The 17545-nt window shown below is 45.9% G+C and overlaps 1 protein-coding gene across 1 annotated transcript in view; it reads right to left on the minus strand.

Moving 5' to 3' along the window:
• The window catches only part of setd4 (SET domain containing 4), a 35058-nt gene extending 19899 nt beyond the window's left edge, over positions 1-15159 (minus strand). Inside the window, 7 exon segments of the mRNA XM_078560243.1 lie at positions 4922-5003; positions 5833-6007; positions 8927-9356; positions 10606-10694; positions 12164-12201; positions 13589-13684; positions 14714-15159. Of these exon segments, the coding sequence (XP_078416369.1) occupies positions 4922-5003; positions 5833-6007; positions 8927-9356; positions 10606-10694; positions 12164-12201; positions 13589-13684; positions 14714-14807 (1004 nt within the window). The 5' untranslated portion in view covers positions 14808-15159.
• Positions 15160-17545: the final 2386 nt, after the last annotated feature.

A 17545-nucleotide genomic window follows, 5' to 3' on the forward strand; every position in this document is an offset into this window, starting at 1 on the left:
GTTAAAGAGCAATACGGAGATGGGATCAGCACATAGTGAGTCACCATGACTGGGCTGCTCCAAGCCAAGGGCAAAAGGTAGCACACGTACCAGCTCCCTCTGAGACGGGTTCTGCTCTAGTGGATTCAGTTGAGCACTTTGATGGGACGGCTTAGAGGGGAAGACTGATTAGCATGCTCAGAGAAACGCTTGCTACATTGGCAGGCCTGCCACAAAGCCCATTATCACTATCAAGGATGGAGGAATCTGGCTCTAACTCGGCACAGGGCTTTATGCAAAGCTTGGAGCCCATCCTTTCCAGAATGGAAGTGATGGCTAAATCCATGACAATACTATGCAGAGCCAGCCATGATGCAGTGTCTGAGGGCCTGCTTCCATTGTAACTCAGGCAGAAGCTGCCCAAGTGCAGGCTCAGGTGGAGGTCGAGAGATCCCGACTTGTTGTTGTGCAGGCTCAGACTGCTGCCATCATGGCTGCAGATACCGGGGCTCGAAGGGATCTCCAATGTAGCAAGCATTTCTCTGAGCATGCTAATCAGTCTTCCCCTCTAAGCCGTCCCATCAAAGTCCTCAACTGAATCCCCTCACAGCAGCCCAGCAATCTGTGCTCCAGCAGCTTGTTAGAGTGCTGAGGCACTGCCCCAGGCAAGTGGCAGTGGTTCCATGGTGCACAAACCTAATGAGCCCTTTCAGGTTTGGTGCTCCCACCAGTCACACTCCATTCGTGCCCCTGTTGAAGCCTTTCAGCCAGTCAGGCCAGACTGCTTCTGCCCATGCCAAGACGGTGCATTCCAAAGTCAGGCCCTCTAGGCCCAGAGTTCTCGAGGTCATCCTCCAAGGCCATCTACAGTCTCCTCCATTGAAAGCCAGCAGCCTTGCACTAGCCATGCTGCAGTCACTAGAATAGCACTGTGTAGGAGCAATAGGACATGTAAAGTCACCCGCAAGACAGGCACAAAGGTGAGCAGCTCAGTTTCAGTGTATTATATGATGTGTTCTTGAATAAAGTCGACACAAACTTTTTTTGGTGGCGTCTTTTATAGAATCATAGAACGTTTACAGCACAGAAGACAGTCATTTGGCCTGTCATATCTGTGCTGGCTCTCTGAAGGAGCAATTCACCTAGAACCACTTCCCCTCCTTCTCCCTGTAGCGCTGCACATCTTCCTTTCTAGATAATATTCCAATTCCCTATTGAATGCCTTGATTGACCCTGCCTCCACCACACTCTAAGGCACTGCATTCCAGATCCTAACCACTCTCTGCATGAAAAAGTTTCTCCTCATGTCACCATTGCTTTTCTGCCAATCACCTTAAGTCTATGCCGTCTGGTTCTCGATCCTTCCGCAATCGCGACAGTTTCTCCCTATCTACTCTGTCCAGGCACCTCATGATTTTGAATATCTCTCGCAAATTTCCTCTCAAGCTTCTTTTTTCAGGCTTTTGGCCAAGAGAGTGTTATGGGTGGTCCACAGAGGGATGGAGAGGTGGGGAATTGGAGAACACTTGTGACGTCAGGATGCTTCTATGCGAATCAGAGTCTGATATATATGCTCATGAGCAGCCCATCTGAAGTAACGGGGTCCCGGATTCCTCCTCACTTCTTCCCGAGTCCTTTTCAAAGGCCTGGGGCAAGGGCTGCACCCTAGTGACGGCCAGGTTAAAAAGCACACCGATCACTATGAATTTGGAGAGATTCTCCAGCGTGTATTGTAGTCACCCCGCGAGTGGTCCGGACAATGGATTTAATTACTTAGACTTAATTCCTCAGGTCCCATGCGGGACAATGGGCAATGGAGCCATTGTTTTAGAACATTGATGTACCTGGTGGCAGTGGGGCTCTCCTTGTTGCTTGTCCATGCATAGCCAGGCAGCAGAAGGGAGTGGATAGCCCTCGACAACAAGTAGCCACCTTCAGAATCAGTGGCTCAAATATAGCAGAAAAGGCTGACTGGCACGGGTGAAAAGTATTGTGGCTACTGCCAGGATAGAGGGCATTCATCGACAGGATGCTTTGTGCATGGTCGCATCGCAACTAAGGGAATGGTATACCTGTGGTTCTGGTACACCTCTCCATTGAGATGCAGGACCCGCAGAGCCACATGCATGCAGTCAATGGCACCCTGGGCTCATGGGAATCCCCTTCCACTAGCAATATCGCTTGACTACTCCTTCTGCTTCTGTCTGGTAATGGGGAAGACTCTGATGTCCCTTTCCTTTTGGACAGGGCTTCTGTCACCTCCCTGATGCAGCAATGCACGGTGAACTGTGAGATATTGGCAGTGTCGCCTGCACCAGCCTGGAAGGATCCTGAAGCATAGAAATTGAGGCCCAAGGAGGCGTTAACGCTCTGGCAGTTCCAACCTCAGCCTGATCTGCTCACTCTGCATGCTCTGCAGCACAACTGTGCTAGCACACTTGCAAACATGACATGCTGAATGGGCCAGGCCGGATGTGGCCAGAAGCAGAGCAACAACTATTTTTGGACTCCAGACTCCCATAGCACTGACATCAGCAGTGCTACAGAGTCCAATTTTGCAGCCCTTGAATCAGTGTTAAAGCCACCTAGTGACGTGTAATGGGTAGCGGTTTATAACCAGATCACTGAATTAACAAAATATGGTACCAATTGCTTTATTATAGAGATAAATTTGCCACGGACTAAAAATGTACCCAGCCTCCCACCCTTACCAATCGGCATTCCGATCTGTGTGCGCAGGCTGCATGTAGGTGATTCTGTTCTGCTTTATGCTGCATTCTTTGAAGTTAGCAAATGCAAAGCAAAGAATGAGTTCCCAAGATTACACTGGACATTTCCTGTAAGAATTCCCATGATGAGGAGAGAAACAGACCATCCTGGTTTCCTGTCACGGAAGAGGCTAAAAAAACTTATTTTTCTCTTTTTAAAAAAAAAAGTCACATTTCTGATCTCTGTTTGTGCACGGGAAAGTGTCGGAAAGGTCTTTTCAGTCAGAGAATGCAGTACAGAGGCACACACCCTGCCTGACTCATAGCCCCACCTGTACATTGTGAAGGAGCCACCGTCTAAACAGCACCAGCCCTTTCAGCCCTGAAGCAATCGCTCTATAAACTCTAGCACTGAGTCCAAAAGCCTGGGTGTGACTGAAAACCCCACCCTCCTGAGCCAATGGGGGAACAATTTGAGGTTCAAAACTATTCCGTTCATTAGCAGACACAAGCTCGGGCTCACACGACGGTGATTTCAAACAGACATTGGAAGCAGGGGAAGTCACCATAAATAATACCTATTATCTGAAAAGGAAGAATGTGCAGGGGAGAAGTTGGAGGAGTGACTCTAGGTGAACTGCTCCTTCACAGAGTCAGCACAGGCACGATGGGCTAAATGGCCTCCTTCTGTGCTGTAACCATTCTATTCTATGATTCTATTATAAAGGATATGAATAAAATCTAAAACTGAATTTAAGAGTGACCGCCATGTTTTATGTTTCAGTGAAATAATTTTGTACACACAGATAGAGCTAAAAAACAAAATTGCCTGCAATTTTTACTTCCCTTTCCTGGACACGTTTAATGTCATGTTTCAAGCATCAAAAGACAATATTTGCTCTCAGCGAGATACCACAGCTTTTATAGAGCATTACTCATATGTGAACTTCAGCAGTTCAGTATGTCAGGTTACTTGACTGTGATACAATCTTTATCAGATATCAACATGAGCAAGAGTCACTGGTTAGGGATCAGGGGCAGGAACTCTGGCTGATGTCCCCCTCCCAAATATTGAGGCCACCACTACCCTGAGACCAACTAACGCAGCTCAGACCAGGAGATTGAAGTTATGATCTTGTGCAGCATAGCTACTCATTGGCTGATCCCACAATATAAATTCAGAAGTGAGCTTCACTCTGGTCATTTATTTCATTGCTGTTTGTGGGAGCTAACTGATTTTGGCTGCAGTGTTCCCTGCAGAGCTACACTTCAAAAAGTACTTCACTGGCCGTAAAGCACTTCGGAACTGCCTGAGGCCATGAAAGATACTATATAAAGGCAAGTTCTTCTCAACATAGGGTTACACAGGATAAACAGCATAGAAACAGGCCATTCGGCCCACCAGGTCCGTGCCAGTGTTTCTGCTCCACTCGTGCCTCCTTCCATCTTTCCATTTCTAAATCTATCATTGTAACCCAATATTCCCTTTTCTCTCAGCTTGTCATATGCTCCCCATAAATGCATCTACACTATTCACTTCAGCCACTCCCTGAGGTAGTAAGTTCCAACATTCTCACCATTCTGTGGGTCAAGAAGTTTCTTTTTGAATTCCCTATTGGATTTCTTGGCATCCATCTTACATTGATGGCCTCTAGTTTTGCTCTTCCCCACAACAGGAAACATTCTCTCTGCATCCACTCTATCAAAACCTTTCGTAGCTTTGAAAACCTCTGTGAGGTCGCTTCTCAGCCTTCTTTTTTTTCCCCCCCAAGAGAAAAGAGACCCAGCCTGTCAATCCTTTCCTGATATGTACACCTACACATTTCTGGTATCATTCTTGTAAATCTCTGCACCCTCCCCGGTGCCCTTTTTATAATGAGGTGACCGGAACGACACACAGTTCTTTAAGTGTGGCCTAGCCAAGGCTTGATACAGCTTTAGTGTAACTTCCCTACTTTTTAATTCTATCCCTCTAGAAATAAAGCCTATTGCTTGGTGTGCTTTTTTATGACTTTGCCAACCTGTGGCGCAACTTTTAATGATTGGTGTATTTGTACTTTGAGTTCTCTTATTTCTCTAACCCGCCTAGACACATATCTTCCATGTAATAAGTGACCTCCCTGTTCTTCCAACCAAAATGCACTGCTTCATACTGTGCTAAAGCTGTTGATGGAGGTGACCCGTTTTCCTATTCAAAGTATTTTAACTGCACACTCAGACACAGCAATACTTACTCCAAAAGGCCTTCACCCTGTATAAATAACAGATTACTGTCCGCTAATTCGTCCTTTCGAGAAATGTGGTGACAAAGGAGATCTGAAAGCAAGCATCAGAAATGTGACTTCAACTTTTTTAAAAAATAATTCCATTTATTCAACAAGTAACATCCACAAATGCAAGCTAGGAATAAAACTGATCTACAAAGTCCATGTAAATTAAACGCCAAGATAAAAGCAAAATGCTGCGGATGCTGGAAATCTGAAACAAAAACAGAAAATGCTGGAAAAACTCAGCATGACGAGCAGCATTCTTCAGAAGAAGAGTCATGCGGACTCGAAACGTTAACTCTGTTTCTCTCTCCACAGATGCTGCCAGAGCTGCTGAGCTTTTCCAGCATTTTCTGTTTATGTTACAAAGCCCATGTTCCCCTCTTTGCTAAGTTACTAACCTCAGGAAGGTGTGAAGAGGCGCTAAAGGGAATCCCCAAGCGGACAAAGGATAGAAGGAAACACACAGGGGAGGCAACTTTAAACCATCCCTCCAACTGACAAAGTGTGTGGATTGGGTGTAACATTGGGTTTATACCCAGGTGGATTATATTCTCAAATTAGGTCAATGGGTATTAGTCTCAGCCTAAAAACCAACATTTCTCCCCCCTCCCCCACCCCACCCCACCAACCCCAGTTCCATGGATTTCCCATAGGTTAAAATTATTCCCAAAACGTCTGCTTAACACACTTGTCAGTGGCTGGTTTCAAAGTATTATTTGCAGATGCTGGGACGAGTATTCTTATCCTCTGAGCCTTAGTTCCCACTGGGGAAACTGGAGGTGGGGCAGAAAATAAGTGAGAGCACATGGATTCTTACTGCCACAACAAAGCCCGAGAGATGCAGCCTTCCCTTAGCTCAGGTACAGCACCCTCACCTTTATCGACATACACGACACTGTGTGGATTACTGCTCGCAAGAAACCCGTATTCCAATAGGAGCCGCTGGTTGTCATGGGGACCGTAGCAGATGAAAACCTGTTCGTATCGCCTGGATTTTGTGACGGTGCGGATTTCATAATGGCTGCTTTTCTGGTTGAAAGCGGCGGTGACCTGAAAGTGTAGAAGCACAAGTTAAACCCGATTTACATCAACTCCTGATGCCTTCAAATTAAAATTGCCCTCCTTGTGTTTAATTCCCTCCATGGCCTCGCCCCACCCCTAACTGTGTAACCTCTTTCAGCCCTACCACCCATCCAAGAACTCTCCGTTCCTCCAGCTCTGGCATCTTGTGCAGCCAACACCATTCCCTCCCTCCCAGTATTGCCAGTGTACCTTCAGTCTTTTAAGCCCCATGCTCTGTAATACCCCCGAAACAAATCAGTCTGTCCACCTTCCTCTATACCTTCCAGACCCTCCGTGAAACGCATCTCTTTGACTGTGGTTTTAGGCTCTCCTGCTAATACCTACTTTTTTGGTCAGCATCTGCTTTTGGCTAATTATGTTTTTGAGGAGCATCTTGGGGCATTTCTTTCCTACACAAAAGATGCTATAAAAATGCAGACTCTTGTCATTAATGCTCTGAAGCTTGCTGCCTTCAGTATGTGCCTGTGTGTTTCTTCATACTCACCCTTTCCTCACATTAATATCTCCTGGTGAAAAGCGGAGCTGCAAGCTGAGAGTGAGAGGGAGGCGGGGAGAGAGAGAGAGAGGGAGGCGGGGGGAGAGAGAGAGAGGGAGGCGGGGGGAGAGAGAGAGAGGGAGGCGGGGGGAGAGAGAGAGAGGGAGGCGGGGGGAGAGAGAGAGAGGGAGGCGGGGGGAGAGAGAGAGAGGGAGGCGGGGGGAGAGAGAGAGAGGGAGGCGGGAGGAGAGAGAGAGAGGGAGGCGGGGGGAGAGAGAGAGAGGGAGGCGGGGGGAGAGAGAGAGAGGGAGGCGGGGAGAGAGGGAGAGAGAGAGAGAGAAAGGCTGGGAGAGAGAGAGAGAGAGAGGGAGGCTGGGAGAGAGAGAGAGGGAGGGAGGCGGGGAGAGAGAGAGAGAGGGAGGCGGGGAGAGAGAGAGAGAGGGAGGCGGGGAGAGAGAGAGAGAGGGAGGCGGGGAGAGAGAGAGAGAGGGAGGCGGGGAGAGAGAGAGAGAGGGAGGCGGGGAGAGAGAGAGAGAGGGAGGCGGGGAGAGAGAGAGAGAGGGAGGCGGGGAGAGAGAGAGAGAGGGAGGCGGGGAGAGAGAGAAAGAGGGAGGCGGGGAGAGAGAGAGAGAGGGAGGCGGGGAGAGAGAGAGAGAGGGAGGCGGGGAGAGAGAGAGAGAGGGAGGCGGGGGGAGAGAGAGAGAGAGGGAGGCGGGGAGAGAGAGAGAGAGGGAGGCGGGGAGAGAGAGAGAGAGGGAGCGGGGAGAGAGAGAGAGAGGGAGGCGGGGAGAGAGAGAGAGAGGGAGGCGGGGAGAGAGAGAGAGAGGGAGGCGGGGAGAGAGAGAGAGAGGGAGGCGGGGAGAGAGAGAGAGAGGGAGGCGGGGAGAGAGAGAGAGAGGGAGGCGGGGAGAGAGAGAGAGAGGGAGGCGGGGAGAGAGAGAGAGAGGGAGGCGGGGAGAGAGAGAGAGAGGGAGGCGGGGAGAGAGAGAGAGAGGGAGGCGGGGAGAGAGAGAGAGAGGGAGGCGGGGAGAGAGAGAGAGAGGGAGGCAGGGAGAGAGACAGAGAGGGAGGCAGGGAGAGAGAGAGAGAGGGAGGCGGGGAGAGAGAGAGAGGGAGGCGGGGAGAGAGAGAGAGGGAGGCGGGGAGAAAGAGAGAGAGGGAGGCGGGGAGAGAGAGTGAGAGGGAGGCGGGGAGAGAGAGTGAGAGGGAGGCGGGTAGAGAGGGTGAGAGGGAGGCGGGTAGAGAGGGTGAGGGAGAGCGAGGGAGGGAGGCGGAGAGAGAGGGAGAGGGAGGGGTGGAGAGAGAGGCAGAGAGAGAGAAGAGAGAAGGGTAGAGAAAAGGGAAGAGAGAGAGGGAGAGAAAGGGAGAGAGAAGGGAAGAAAGAGAGAGAGGAGGGAGAGAGAGAAGTAGGGGTAGAGGGAGAGAGAGAGAGGGGGGGAGAGGAGGGGGAGAGAGAGGGAGAGAGAGAGAGGGAGAGAGAGAGAGAGAGAGGGAGGGAGAAGGAGGGATAGGGAGAAGGAGAGAGAGGGAGAGAGAAGGGAGAAAGAGGGAGGAGAGGCAGAGAGAGGAGAGAGAGAGAAGGGAAGAGAGAGAGAAAATGGGAGAAAGAGAGAGAGAGAGAGGAGAGAGAGAGGGAGAGAGAGAGAGAGAGAGAGAGTGAAAGGGAGAAAGAGAGAGACAGAGATAGTGAGAGAAGGAGTGAGAGAGAGGAGGGAGGGCGAAAGAGAGAGAGAGAGGAGAAAATGAGGTGGGAGGGAGAAAGAGAGAGAGAGAGAGAAAAAGAGAGTACAGTACCTGCTCCCAGGCAGTTGTCAACCTGGCTCTGAAAACAGTTGCTAGGAGAAGATTGATCAACAGCTCAGGTTGGCTCAGAGTCAGGTTTTGCCTTCCTGTGGAGAAAGATATTAACATTTCGCTCCTGGCAGGAGAAGCTGTTGAGCATTTGGCAAGGTTGCCAACTAAAGGAACGGGCGGATGGAAAGCAACAAGAGGAGACAAAAAAAGGGCACAATGGGACACGACAAAGTAAATTATCAGAAAATAACTGAAATCTTAAATGAATGCAGGAATATGTATAAGTATATGCTTTGGCTGCAACATTAGTATCGGAGAGGGCTGGGCAGTAATACAGGATTTGCGTAGGTCATCCAATAATAGATATAAATATAAATCAGCATTATGTCATATCAAAAACGTAAACCATTATTTCAGGATGGGATAGTGATGGTGGTATGGGGGACAGAGGGAAGTACCTTTTAAAGATAATTTAGATCAGCTCAACTTCAAAGTAATCACCACTGCTGGCATTAATATACAAAGATTTGTGACCAATGTTATACAGCTATGTGCTTGACAATGTATTTTAATTTAAACACACTCTTTTTGTTTGTTGATGTGAACTGTCTTCTCACCTGAGCAGAAGGGCTGTGATTCAGCAGGTCTAAGTATGGTGCCAAGGCATAGACATCAGGTTCTCGGGAAAAGAACTCGCTTTGCACATGCTCCATATAAACTGTCCTGGTATTGACACTGCACCAAGCCCAACGGAAAGCATCATAAGTAAAAACACTCTCTACGTGCTGAGAGAATAAGGGCTGCAGTGAACTGAAGAAGCATTGCGAAGTTAGGTACAGCTCCCGAACTGCGCTCTTTTGCTCCTGAATCTTTTTAACCAGAGGGCCAGGAAACAGATCGATTACTTCCTCTGCTAAGTAAACCGGGCAGGAGTATGTCTTTGGTAAGACGTCAATATAGGGCTTCCATGCAGACCGGCTCCCAAAGTGTCTCTCAGAGATGAGAAAAGTACACAAGGCTTGGAGGGCAGATAAACAAGGCTTCCACCTGAAGACAAAGGTCCAAATTTTGAAAATTATACAAAATGCAACTTGCTACACAAAAAGCCTTAAAATCCTGAACATGCAAGGGCGAGTCTAACTAATGTCACACGGTGTTGCAATTCACTGCTACAGCAAATTATAGTCCATTAGGTAAGTTATAGAACCATTTAATTTCATAGCACAGAAGGTGGCCATTCGGGTCAACACATCTGTGTTAGCTCTGACAGAGCTATCCCTTTGGTACCGTTTCCCTGCACTTCAATAGAAAGCAGAGGATTTTTCTTTTTTGAAGTGCCTAAAGCCCATTAAGTCTATGCACTCTGGAAAAATAAAATTATTTGGGAACATCACTGGACAACTCTAGATTGACTGTCACTGGACAAAGATAAAACTCTCACTTTTCAGCCAAGATCTTTTTTTTAAATTATAAAATTGAACTACAGCATTGGTATGCTGGGTAAATCAAACGTCTGGCATGGGAATGTAATGGCAAAAAACACTCAAGGGCATCTACCCACAAGTAAGCAACGCATTGCATCACATTCACTTAGTTTCATCAATCAAAAATTAAAGAGTTGCATTCACCTACGCAATGCCTCCTCTAGGTCAAGTGCGGAACCATGTGGTTCTACGGCTCAGATGTGCTCTTCACTCCTATGTTATGACTTGATCACCAGAGTTAATCAGCCTTCAGTGGAAAATTTTACCCAACTCTTTATGTTACCCACTAAAACACAACAACCATTTTGTCTGAAATAACTCAGCTTCACTCACTGAGTAACCCCTCAGAGCCAGAGCAGGCAAAAGACATTCTCTTCCATTTCTCCAACCATACAGGGGTCAAGAAAAACACTGTTATGCTATTCAATTTAGGAAATTCCATGAACACAAGTCTCCCAAATTCGAAGCTTCCCCTTTTCCCAGCTTTCCAACCACTCTTCCAAGTTTTAATAGTTGCTGGGATTCTCAAATGACTTCCCTTGGAATGTTGGTAAAAAAAAATTGGAGTTTATTTGCATACTTGACCAGGGCACTGGTCCTCATGGCAAAAGATGTGACCTGTGTTCTTTGAACCTTGCCCTCACCCTCCACCGTGCTAACGAGCCTTTTCATGAATAAGACACTTGCATTACCTCTATCATTGTCTGGTGGATTATTGCTCAGTCTCCACTAAGAGGGATCATTTGCTTTTAAAAGTAAGACTTCCACGGGGTTTTTAATAACAGAATCTAGCACCATGGGGCACAACTTACCTCTCAATGTATTCACCCAAATAACTCCTTAGGACAGTGTTAGAGGTGAGCAGGCACTTCTCAGGTAATCTAATAACAAGATCTCCTGGCTAAATAAGGAACAGGAATTAAGTGGGTTTAGGTTATTTATATTTGTCATGTTGCTTCTTCAAGAAGCTGGGGCAAAACCAAACAACAAACAACAATTTAAAACTATAAATCCGCCCCTAGCTTCTTTCCTCAAATCTGAAAATATATATCAAAAACATCTCATACAAGAGACTCGCCTGTACAAAGCAACATCTCCCAGGAAAGAATGAGCCAAGTGACCTTTTCAAAACTCTCACAGTTCCATCCTTCAGACACCCCAAGGCAAAAAAGCAGCCCCATCACACACTTAATTCACTCCCATTCACTGGTAATATTGAGGAAAAGGAAGAGCAAAGCGGAACAAGGAGCCACTTAACCCTGGGCAGCTGTAGCATTTGAATAATAAAGGTGACAGGGGAGGAGGAAAGTAATACTAGGATCTCTATAGAGACCGATAACTTCTAAAAAGAAATTTGGTCTTCCAGTTAATAGCTGAAAGGATAACACAAGAAGATTTCACATTCTATGACATTTACTGTAACAAAAGACTAAAAACACTGTTGCCTACATACTATCTTTGTAGGCAACTTATACTTTAAGCCACAGAACGGAATACCCCCCTTCTTATTTTAGCACAACTGAAAAAAAAAACACACCTCACAGGTATACATTACACTGTCCTTTAACCAGACACTTAATTCTCCCAGGATCAGTCCAAAATGATACTTAGCTCCCAAGGGTTTACTTCTGTTCTTTTCCTTTCTCAGCCTGGTAACTTCTAGCCCTAGAACTGTCCTTCATGATGAGTGTATTGCTGGAGACCCTCCCTCTGGTGCAAGCTAGGTGAATCTTACAGCTTTGCTTTAACTCCTCATGAATTTGGTCTTTTCAATCCGAGTGCAAACTTCCACCTGCATTCCGGCACAGTGAACCACAGAAACTTGCGGTCTCTAGCTGCTCTCTCTCTACCAGGCACTGGCAGACTAAACCACCTGCCTGTGATATTCAGTGATGTTTTAGGAAGCCTGTAACACAATCTTTACAATGGCTTTCTCTGTACCCTTCCCGATGGCAACGTGAATCACATGGGCCTTGTATCTAGGCGGAAATGCTGATTAACTACCCTTGAGAGCCCAACTCTCTTTAATCTTGGAAGTAAATGGACAGCTTAAAGAACAACCTGACATTCTCAACACTTTTCTGGGACTTGGAGACTCACAATCTATCCACCAGAATCACGGTTACCTTTGACATTGTCTGCAAGTGTGAATAACTTTTTCCCAGTAAAACAATCTAGGCCTTCCTTTAATCTTTAGCAGCCCCATCACCCAGACCTGCTGTCAGGCAAACATCAGCACAGGTCACATGACCCCCTTCATTTTACCCTAAATTAAATTCACAGTCCCAAAACATAATAATCTTATAAACCTTATAATTGTAACAGTAACCTGTCAAAAACATAATGGAATTAACTATTTGAATCACCGACCTGCAGAGCTTTTATGGTCATTAGTCCTCTGCCAATATCTGAGCAAGAAAGATAGGACACAATTACTCTTTAATTACCAGCAATGCTCACAGAGTGGCTTATTAGAAAAACATGTATTATTGCTTAAATTCCTCATTCACTGACAGATTACCAACAACAACCTACATTTACATAGCACCATTAAAAATTCAAAAGAACACCATAATGAATATACAAGTAATCGCGTGTGCAATAACTTAGGGTTATGAGTCACCAGACATCTGCAAAATCACTGGATTTCTGTACTTGTTGACTTGGCACTTAGTTTTCCTGCTGGATGCTAACAAAAAAAAACACATTTCCCGCAACAATAGCAGTATTTTCCTTTAGATAATTCAGAGTTTCTTTCAGGAGTTGGGGGTTCAGGAGTTCAGACGTGTATCAATATTTAACCAGGGTAAAACAAAAAAGTTTGAAAAAAAGCTCCTATAGACTCTGTGGATGAGGTATCAGCAGAGAAAGCCTATCATCATTGGAATATCACTCAAGTAGCAGAGTGGAATGGCACGGGACTTTAATCCACAACCTCATTATTCAGAGATGAGAGTGATAACATTGAGCCATGCTGACATTTAAATGTAGCACCCATCTGTACTGAAATTTTCACTAGCACTGGTATCTGTCAATGGGCCTCTGCCAATCTGTGACTCTGTAAAGTGCACATTTTGGAAGTTTTTTTTTAAGTAGATCAATATATCTGTCAGATAATGATGGGAAGGGACAGCAGTCACCAATTGTTTTTGAACATGCCACAAGTTCTACAGGCACAGAGGCTCTTTCGAAACAGGCATGCGGATTTAACTTCGCTGTTTATTTCGCCGGTCTCGAGAAACTGGTTGCAAACTTACCAATATGGTCGACAGGCAACATTCAGTTGTGCTCTGCTGTTATTCTATGGCCAAACCAGACCACAGATGAATGGAATCAAACTAAATTCCAAATGCACGAATCCAACCTTAATAGTAGAAAAGTCTAATTTGTCATAAAAGCAAAATACTGCAGATGCTGGAGATCTGAAATAAAAGCAGAAAGTGCTAGAAAAACTCAGCAGGTCTGGCAGCATCTGTGGCGAGAGAAACAGAGTTAACGTTTCAACTCCAACATGACTCCTTCTTCAGAAGACCTGCTGAGTTTTTCCAACACTTTCAGTTTCTCTTTTCAGCCTAATTGCTTATTGTGCACATATTTAATGTTCATCTAAGCAGCAAATTATCCCATACACTGTAAAAATACAGCATTGCCTCCAGGTAATGCTATCACAAAATAAAGTGTTGTAGTTTGTGCCCTCCCTCTAATGCATTCAGTGCCCCTTTAAATGCAGCAGGAAGCTGGGCAGTGGCGGGGAGTTGGACGTGGAAACTAAAATAAAGCAAAGGAATCATGTACCTGGAAAGTTTGCTGGTACCAAGTAGAAGTCATTGAAACCCTTCTTTTTCAGCCATTTCCTCAGCTGCACATAATTCGACTCATGACTGATGTTGGCTGTGCAAAATTGACAGACATAATTACATTCTTAGAGGTTATTACATTTAGTACTCTTCCTCAAACTTATTGATCTGGCTCAGGCTAACTTGATATTGAACACAAATGTGCATTCGCTCCCAAGCAGCAAAATATATTTCTTCTCTGCCCTCCCTTTGTTGAAGATAAGTAATTCACACTGGGATAGGATTACATAGAGCAGGCAAGTGCCTGTTCTTCATCCACCAGCCCGGACCCTGTGTGTATCAAAATAGGGGTGCAGCACAGCCTGATCCTGATCTTGCAAAGGGACATTTTCTCATAGGGTGTCACTGGGTAGCAATCAGATCATCCAACTACGTGCATAATTAGGACAGACTGGAACTTAACTTCAATCGCAACATCAATGTCAAGGAGCAACATTAACATTAAAATAATCTCAAATTCCTTTCTTGGGTGAAAAAGGTTCAGGCAAACCATGTTGCAACGAAAACCTTATTAAGGATCTGCAGTGACTATTTGCAGGAAGCCTTCTGTAACTAGCAGGGACTCTTTCCTTCTCACTAATATTTTGCAATGCCCCAATTTTTGACTTGATCTCTAAATGATCTCTGTGTATGCAGTATTTCAATTTGCTGCAATGCTTCTGAGTTAGGGAGGAGAGGCGAACAAAAGAAATCAAGGTCATTATCCAGTGACCCCTCTCTTCAGAGGAGGGGAGTGTGGGGGGTGATATCACCCTGATATTGACTGTTTACATTTAATGCTGCATTTTACGCCACACTTGGGCTCCTTCATTTGCAATTGGTCTGGGACTTGCCAATAGGTGGCGATCCTAATCCAGCCCAGAGCTCAAGGAGAAAAGGCGCACAACAATGAAGAGGGGTGGTTGGCTGCAGGCCTGCGGGGCGGTTCAATGGCCCTCTAGCCTCTCTGATGCGCCAAGCGAGCGGGGAAAGCAGGAGCCTCCCGTACCCCAGCCGGAGCCGGAGCGGGGGCGCCACAGACCCCGGGACACACCGACACCTATCGATCCCTCCTGGGTTTTACCTCCAGTCTCCACCGCATGTGCTCCTTTGCACTCTCGGATCACGCAACCTCTCCGTTTCCTCCTTCTATAAGCCCGACCTTTCCTTTTGGCCATGATTAAAGTGCACAATTTGCACTGATACAAATGCCGGGCATTTTATTTCACTGCGTTTTTTTCAGAAGAAAAGCTGGGTTCTTCTTCTAAAAATAAATGAAAGTATCTTTGCAAACAAATCTGCAGCAATAATTCACACTCTGTGCGTCTGTCTGATAAGTCTGGTCTTGATGGCTATTAACCTGTCAGACAAACTTCACTGAACAAAGTAAATGCACAAACAGAAACATTTTTGCAACAAGCTAACCAAATGAAACTCTGATCAGCAGCGGAAATACCCCCTGGTCCTGAGATTGATACCGACCCCACTTTGCCCCTCTATCTAGCCAGGTCCCTGTTTCTGCTCCAGGGATGAAAATTTGCCACCAGATGGCGCATCTCTTAAAGGGCCACTGTCCCCCTCAGGGAGGAACCTTGTGGCACTTCAGGAAATGGTGGGGTGGTCAGAGCCATTTCCAACTCCTGATCCTCCTGCACAGGCTGTCGGTGTGGCAGCCTGGGAGATCGATGGGCCAAAGGGCCTCTTCTGCACTGTGTGATTCTGTGATCTTCACGGAGGCAGCCAATTAAGAGGCCGCTGTCCCTGAGACTTTAGGCCCAATCATAGGGCCTGATGCCTTTTAACAGCCTCACTGGATGTGATGGATGCTGCCATTGTTGGTTTGGTTTTGTTTTTAAAAAAAACCTTCTGGCCACAGCTGCGAGGCCACCCCTGTGGAGGTCTTTCCCTAATGTCCACTGATGGCGGTGCTCCGATGTGGGGTATGGGGGTGGTGTTCGTAGGAGGTCTCGCAGGCCCCTCAAGCTAACCGCCAGCAGGCTGCCTCTGGGCACTTGCTGGGCTTGGTCCTTCATTGGGGGTCCATCTGCACTGCCAGGGAGATCCTGGTGGTGTCACTAATGAGCCCACAAATGGACACTCAGTTGTACTGGTCGGCTTGCAGGTAGCCTCTGCAAGTGATGACCTGCTTCCGGGATAGATTTTCCAGAATTGTTCCAGGGATGAGGGATTTTGGCTACAAGTTAGGTTGGAGAAGGCAGGGTTGTTCTCCTTGGGGCAAAGGGGACAGAGGAGAGATGTACAAGATTATGACTGGTTTGGATGAGGTAGACAAAGAAAAGCTGTTCCCATTAGTTGATGGTGCAAGGACTAGAGGACACAGATTTAAGGTTCTGGGCAAGAGATGCAGGGGAAATGTGAGGAAGAAGTTTTTTTGTGAAACAAATGGTAATGACCTGGAACTTGCTACCTATCAGGGCAGTGGAAGCAGAAACGATAAATGATTTCAAAAGGAAATTGGATGACAACCTGAGGGAAGTAAGCTTGCAGGGCCACCAGGATAGAGCAGGGGAATGGAACTGGCTGGATTTTTCTACAGAGAACTGGCATGGACTCGATAGGCTAAATGGCCTCCTCCTCTGCAGTAATGTCTCTGTGACTAAAGTGCTTTGAGATGTCCTGAGGTCGTGAAAATCATTATATAAATATTTTCAATTGTGTCCAGTATGACCAGTTCCCTCAGGCTAGAGGTGTAAAATTAACCTTTTACCACGATATTTATCCAGTATACAAAACTTATGTTTCAAATAGTTATCTTTAAACTTATAACAATATAAACTACTAACTTTTGGGTTTGTCATTCTCATACATTAAATTAGAAAACAATTCTTCACTAGTTGACAGTGGAGAAGTATCACTCTTGATCACCTTATTTACTGTTTGCTCATAACCTCCACAAATCCAAATTGACCCGTCTGCTTTATGAACTACCACAATGCGCGCAGCCCATTCACTGTTCTTCCCCTTCTTAATTACCCCGGTTGATTCTAATCTATCCAGCTCTTTATTTACTGCTTCCTACTTTGCATAAGGCACTTGCCTTATTGTATAATATGGCCCATAACTGGCTCTTACAATATACTACAAGGAATTCCTTTGTATGATGAATCTCCAACTCATAAATTGTAACTTCTAGAACCCACCACACGTGTGCATGTTCCAGCACTCTAAGTATACTGGCTAGAGAGTTTCAGCCGCACTGTATCACCATTGGGTATTTCTTTAAGTGGCTTAGCATTCCTGTCAGAGTAGTATTGCTGATGTTTCATGCTGTAAAGCACCTGAGTGTCTTTCTTAGTTGAATATTAAGGTTGTAGGAGCATCCTCACTATAGGAAGTAGCACCTTGCACCTATGATACTTACAAAGACTTGAACCTACACTTTTATTCAGTGTGTTGTGCAATCTAACAGAGTTGGAAGCTTTGATTCACTAGACTCCTTGCATTTTGTGAAGAGTAATTTCATGATCTTGACAGCTTTCTCGACTTTGCCATTGGACTGTGGTTAGTGAAGTGATGATGACTAACACACTGCAAATTCTGCAAAGGCAAGTTGTAGACCATTAGCCATCACTAAGACAGCTGGTATTCTAAATCTTGCAACATTTCTTGAAGTTTTGACATGATATTCCACGTGGTAATTTATGTGAGATTGGCTACTTTGACAAAGTTACAGTAATGATCACACACAGCAAAAAGGGTACAGCCAAAGAACTCACAAAGGTCAGTCCTTCGACCAAGAGCTAGCTGCAATTTTGTGCAGCAATAATGCTTCCTTACTGGGAGAACTACGAAGCGGCAAACATATATCTCACTTAGCTATGTAATATTTAAGCTCTGTTGTTATCCTGGAACCACTTCAGGTTGAGATTGTAGCTTATGGAGGTATAAGTCTCCC

The sequence above is a fragment of the Cetorhinus maximus genome, chromosome 16 (genome assembly GCF_964194155.1).
Source record: "Cetorhinus maximus chromosome 16, sCetMax3.hap1.1, whole genome shotgun sequence".
Taxonomy (NCBI): domain Eukaryota; kingdom Metazoa; phylum Chordata; class Chondrichthyes; order Lamniformes; family Cetorhinidae; genus Cetorhinus; species Cetorhinus maximus.